Raw genomic sequence first — 6,385 nt, forward strand, 5'->3', positions numbered from 1 at the left:
AACAGAATAAGTACAAGCACAAGAGGACAATCACAGGGTGACAAGAAATTTTAATGACAAGTTCTGTTTCAGCTCCCCTTTCAATTTGAAAAGTCTCACTGTTCCCAGGTACAGAGTTGCGAGATTTAGTCCAAGAAAGTTCTGTTTCTGCTTCAAGACAGGCACCACTCACTCACCATCATTTCAGGTCCAGTTTCACAACCATCCACTCAAATGGCTGTGGCCCACTCTTCAGTTTTTTCTGGTCCAACATCAATTTTTTTTTTCTCCATTGTATGGATCGAAGTAAGTCCCACTGTCCTCATGTAGGCCTAATTTAATTTATTTATCCTCCCAGGGGTAATAGATGATGCTTATTGATTGCAGCCTGCTGTTTGGTCTCTATTCCCTGTCCTCGGCCCAGGGTTGGAGGTTCTGCAGGGCATACAGGGAGGAGTTATGGGCGCACAGTGGATCCGACACCGCTGATTCGCTGAGGGACTTCTGGAGGGCGGACTGCTGCAGCTGCAGGATGAGACGATTGGCCTGCTGACGCTCCGCCTCCCTCTCCTCGGCTGTCTGTCTCCTGAAAGGAGGCAGGAGGAGAATTTTAACGTTGATAGATGCATTCTTCATAAATAAAAAGTGGGGTTAAGACCTACATAAAATTAAAGAATATAAAAAGAGCCAGGAAGTGTGAGAATACATACAGGCTGCATAACAGTGTGCAGTAGTGGTAAATTGTTAGAATGGAATAAACGGATGTCTACAGTGCGATGCAGGGATGAGAGGATTTGTCTGAAGCACGAGAAATTAACACACGAAAAAGATGTCTTTGACTTCCTGTAATAAGCTGTGGACATTTTGGAGATAAAAAAATAACAATTATTTTGGGCTAATTGATATTTTACAAAATTTAAAGGTTCTACCTAAAATGTATTTTCACTGAAGATAAAAAAAAAGAAAAATGCCAATAATATTATTTTAAGCTGTTTTTTTTTTTTTTTATTATTATTATTTGTTGGTGTTTTTCCTTTAGTTTTTTACTCCCACTCCACGGGGTCAGTTAACAGGAAATTACGCGCGGGGTCATGGGCTTAACGAGGAAAGTTTGTCTGAGGAGGGCGAAACTCCTCACGGAAACAGGTCACAACTGCCTGTGTTTTCTGAGGAGGAACATGTAATGGAATGCGGTTATAGATGAAAACTCTTGACTGACAACTCTGACATGAATATGAAATTTCATACCAACCTCCACTTGGTCCTGCGGTTCTGAAACCAGGTTTTGACCTGTGCGTCTGTCATCTTCAGACTCTTGGCCAGAGCTGCCCGCTCGGCGCTGGCCAGGTACTTCTGCCGGTGGAAGCGTTTCTCCAGCTCGCAGATCTGAACTCTGGAGAAGGACGTGCGAGGCTTTTTCCGTTTGGGAGGTGTCCGGTTCTGGTACGGGTGTCCTATCCGCCGTGTGACGGCGAACGGCACCAGAGCGGCTGCAGGGAAGAGACGCACGCACCGGTGAGTGGATGAGATTTCATACAGCACCAAACAGACTATTTCACTCCCCACTCTATATGGAAATTTAAGGCCATATATCACAGATATCTGCCCTGTTTGACAATAATTCCCTATTTAGACAGTGTAGGCCACATGTGAAATGTGTGAGACGAAATTAATTGTAAAAGATGAGTCTGGCTAAAGTATTGGAAACAATACAGTGATAAAAATAAATGCACACTCATCTTAAAGTTGTTTGGGATTTAACGGATAGTATCGACCCTGCTAATTACAGGCCTGTTGGCCTATTTCTGTTTTCCTTACTGCTGTTATAGGCCTTTGTAAATAAAGGCTCCTATTAGTCTTTAATAAAACAGGATACAGGCTGCCCTGTGATTAAATGTTTTAAATGAACTTTTAATGTACACCTTAACTTTCTTTACTTTTTTTGTTAAATGCAGAAAACTCATTAGACCCTTAATTTTTGTGGAGTATATTTTCTAAGATTTTCTCTATAATTTATGAAGTAGACTGAACTTTTGACAGCGTGATAGCTTGACTTCGTCTTATTTACCCTTCATGTAGCCTATTGAGAACATGTATAATTCATTTTCACTACAGCATTATGACAGGGCCATGTTGTTGCTGTTTGGTTCTTAAGCATAAAAACAGTAGCTGTGATTGTACATGACTTATTTTGCTAAAACTGGTGTGGAAATGAAATATTCAAATCCTCACACGAGTGAAGTCAGACACCAGCCCTTTAATAAGAATCTGTAAATATTGGCCTTGGCCTTTTATTCACCGTTGTTTAAAGATATTTTTGAACATATATCCTGTTGTGTTTCCATCTGCTTTAATCCATTTAAATAATTAAAGTGAAAACATTTCAGTTGGCTGTAAACAGCCTTTACAAATATTTGACACAGGTGTTGTATTGTTTGAAATGGTTCAGCATAGGTTACTAACGTTTTAAACATGATCAAATATTAATGAGGTAACCTATTAGGTCGAACAGCTGGCCCACCTGATATTCTGTCCTTGGCAAACCTGTTTCCTATCCAGGGGAAGCACAGTCCTCCAAACCCAGGGACAGCGCCCTGAACGGGGGCTGGGGGTCCCGGGGCTGCCACGGGTCTGTGAGCCGGGACTCGAATCACTCCCCGGCTGCCCAGACTCCTGCTCTCTCCGTATGAACCTGAAGCCTCCACCGGAGGCATTATACCGGAGAGGGAGATAGACAGCGCGGTGTAAGAGGGCGCGCTGGCCCCGGTCGGGCTTCCTAAACTGTAATAACCGTCCCCGCTGCTTAAATCTGATCCACTTTGTCTTCCAGCCGTGCGCCCGTTTTCTGGCTCTGTACCGGCTCCCAGGATCTGGTCGATGCCGAAGCTGATGGGCTCATGATGGGCCGGTTTGGGAGGAGGGCTCGGCGCGCTGGGTGCTTGCTCCATTCCCGTAGCTCTGTCGCAAAAAGGACAAAAAAACTGAACAGGATGTTTTCGGTGGGATTCACAGCAGGGTCAAACTGTACCAAAAGTCATCGCCAGTAGTGTCTCCATCGCTGTCCAACCGTCTTCCCAGAATCCAGCGTGTCCTCGTTGTCTCTAACAGGCCTCTTTCAGAGGACTGGGTCCTCTTTACAGGCTGTGGTGAAAGTTTGATGGGCGTTTGGAGAGATGTGACGCTCTGTCCTCCTCTCAGCGCGTCAAAACGCTCCGTCTAGCAGCTCCGTCCTCCTCCATCCCTCTCCACCTTTCATTGGCTGGCAGCAGAATGACTGATTGAATGTTAATGTGGGTAGGCCCAGGATTTGGCACAATAATCAAGATTTCCCATAACCACGGGCGTCAGCTTGTTATACATATATGGCAAGAAATGGCATCTTCGTGTCTTCAGAGTGAGACAGTATTGGATGGTGTCGTTTTTTTAATCATTATAATGAAGAGTAAAGAGCCAACGACAACTTCATGGAAATTTATGTGGCATATGTTAAAAAAAAAAAAAAAAAAAAAAAAAAAAAAATCGCAGCAGGGATCACAAGAAAAATGTTCTTCTAAGCTGTTTGGTGACGAACGTCTAATATTTTATAATATCAACCAAATGGTGTTGTGACAGTCATCTGTCAGTGTTCCGCTCGACCCTGGAAATGTATTCACTATGAAGGGGTTTATAAGTTTTGGTGACAAATGAGATCAGTTGGGGAAACTTTTTACCCACCTTAGTGTCTGATGAATTGATACTTGTGCGCATTACCACTTTTCAGGCCAGACACCAAGTGCGCGTCATTTGTCCTCTTGCTGCCTGTGTCACCTCTTCAGTCTGTCATTTGACACATGTGGAATGCACGGGAATAATAAGTTCATACGGAAGCTGGTTGAAAGCTATTAGAGAAAGCTCTATAACCTGAAGACTATTTATCACAGATGTATTATAAAAGACAGACCAAAAGGAAAAAATGTCAGCCTCAATTTCTTTCCCTCTTTAATATCAGTCCCTTAAAACGTTCATGCCTTATAATCAAATAAGTGATTTTTATTTTTCTCTGACATCCGCCTGCACTGTGGCGTTTACTGTTCAGCTGTCAAAATTGTGGCATTTTTAAGCTGAAATAAAGATTTTTTAAAATATTTATAATACATCAGATTTAAAGCCTAAAATGTTCATCCCTTATAACCAAACTTTGGTTTGATGTCTAATTATAGAAAAACAATATAAATCACTAAAAAACACTTAATGATGCCTTTCAGTTTTTTTTTGTGTTTTTTTCATTAATTATGACACATACAGTGAGATAACTGAAACACAACAAAAATGATAAAGCCGCGGTAATAACGTGCGTAATTGCGCACAGCCAGTTCACATGACATGGAACCCATCGTGTCTCTCTTTAAAATAAAAGGACAGCAGCCTTATTGAACATTGGCAGTGAATCACCAGCACCTATTGAGCTTGGCACAGCTTTACGTGGCCTTATTTGTTCCTGATAGCCAGTGCCACATTAAATGACCTGACAAGGGACGGCCATGGGCTAGTTCAGATAAAGTGTCCGGCTCTGGAAGCTGCTAACCGCTCAGATTCAATGTAGCAGGCGCCCAAAGTGACCGGATAATCTAATTTTCACTAACTTGTCTCTGGGACAGACAAATGCGTGTCGGGTTTGGATGCGGCAGGTGGCTTTTTAGCCTATCACATTACAGACCGTTAACAAACTAATGGCCAACATATTCATTTATTGACAATGAGGTTTATATTTGTAGGCTTTTTATGAGATATGTTTAACCCGTTTAGTGATTCTGTGGGCCTGTATTTTAAATGTTAGTATATGGATTATGCTCTGTCCTGTGCCCTTTACTGTCAGTCCAATAGTGTTTTTTTGTAATCACAATCCATTATTCAAGAAAAGGCAGTCTGAATTAATCTGATAATGCTAAACTGCATAAAAAAATCTTACTATAAAATAAAGATGAAAATGGTCAAATTGTAATTCGTGAGGTGATAAGCAACAAACCAAACGGAAATGCAAAGATGCTGCGGTAGGTAGGCTAATATATATTTTAAAAAGGATCTGCATCTCGCCCTTCACAATAAAGTCTTATGAAGCAATATGAGATGGGACAAGGCCCGAGGTGTTTGTTTGGCAATATGGACAGACTCTGAGTGTTGGCTGCTTCACCCTGCCATATGTGAGCTCACCGGTGGCTTTTGATGGGGGAGAATTGGTCTGTTATAGCTGTCATCTTTGTGGACATTTTTATGTTTCTCTTGATGACATTTGCAAAAAATAATTCCCCAACAGTAATTATGGCGGACTCTGTGAATGAAAAAAAAACCCCCATAACCTATATAAATTGACTTAATTGATGTCTAACAATTGCCTGGCTACTGTTTGAGGATGACTCATAGCTGGACCGCAACTGAATAATTGCTTGGTGAAAATGAATAATTATTGCGTTTATCTCGACTCCTCTGCAGAGTGAAGGCAGTCCCTCCAGCTTGGACTGAGCAGACGGGGTCCCACTGCTTGCAGATGTTGGGTGTTAGTAATCCGGTGTAATCCAATGATTATGAGTGATTATGACACATTAGCTCTGACCTACCGGGATACCACCGTGACACCGGTTATCCAAGACAAGCCAGGAGAAGCCCCAGCCCGGCTCCTGCCCTTATGAATTTATTGATGGTCTGAACGCTGAAGACTGTGTCGGACCTTTTCATTGCTGCATGATTACAGCAGAAAAGGTAAAAAAAAAAAAAAAAATTGTTACCAAGAGTCCGCTTAAAAGAAAACCCACACGCACGCACACACGCACACGCACCCTTTGAAAAGCGGCCCTGGGGTTATCTCGTTTAAACCCAAAATGTTTGGATCCAGTTTCTGAAAAAGCCCACAACCGCACGAACAATTAAGTTGCACATCAATCCTCTTTTTTTTTTCCACAGGCAATATAAAAGCTGACACCCTGATTCCAAAAGTCCAAAAAGAAACGACAACAAAAGAGTGAAAGAGTGCGATTTGTTTGAGAAATTACCACTTGATCTGCATAATCGGGGGTCTGGGCTGCAGCTCGGTACCCGGGGGCTGCGTTTTTATTGCGCGTCTCTTCGCCGTTATCAATTTCAGCAGCGCGCCTGACTTTTTAAAAGGGGGACGAGGCCGGCTGCTTCTGAATAATGAATGACACGCTTTTATATTGTCGCTAAAGTGCCCGTGATGTTACAATATGAAAAGGCAGCGGTAAGTAATAGTGCATTTAAAGGGGATGTAGTGTATTATTATGATGTAAAAGAGAAGGAGAGAGGCGGTAGAGAGAGGAAGATGAGTGGAGAGCGGCACCCAGAGAGAGAGAGAGAGAGAGATTGTTTTATTACAATAAGAGGAGATGAGTTTGCCTCGCAGCGAAATGGGGAC

General features: G+C 42.4%; 1 protein-coding gene across 1 annotated transcript; it reads right to left on the minus strand.

Annotated features, from left to right (window-relative positions):
- Positions 1 to 35: 35 nt before the first annotated feature.
- Positions 36 to 3,236, minus strand: tlx3b (T cell leukemia homeobox 3b). Its single transcript, XM_071506926.1, has 3 exons — positions 2,501 to 3,236; positions 1,232 to 1,469; positions 36 to 565 (listed from the first exon to the last, which is right to left on the minus strand). The coding sequence occupies exons 1-3, from the start codon at positions 2,925 to 2,927 to the stop codon at positions 382 to 384; spliced, it is 849 nt and encodes a 282-aa protein (XP_071363027.1). The 5' UTR covers positions 2,928 to 3,236; the 3' UTR covers positions 36 to 381.
- Positions 3,237 to 6,385: the final 3,149 nt, after the last annotated feature.

The sequence above is a fragment of the Trachinotus anak genome, unplaced genomic scaffold (genome assembly GCF_046630095.1).
Source record: "Trachinotus anak isolate AG129_WGS33_773 ecotype Australia unplaced genomic scaffold, CSIRO_AGI_Tana_v1 ptg000021l, whole genome shotgun sequence".
NCBI lineage: Eukaryota > Metazoa > Chordata > Actinopteri > Carangiformes > Carangidae > Trachinotus > Trachinotus anak.

Excerpts from the sequence above, each read along its gene's own strand:
- tlx3b (XM_071506926.1), bottom strand. The coding sequence starts at position 2,927 with ATGGAGCAAGCACCCAGCGCGCCGAGCCCTCCTCCCAAACCGGCCCAT. Across the intron at positions 1,470-2,500 it reads TGCCAAGGACAGAATATCAG|CCGCTCTGGTGCCGTTCGCC; the intron begins GTGGGCCAGCTG and ends TCTTCCCTGCAG. Across the intron at positions 566-1,231 it reads AACCGCAGGACCAAGTGGAG|GAGACAGACAGCCGAGGAGA; the intron begins GTTGGTATGAAA and ends GCCTCCTTTCAG.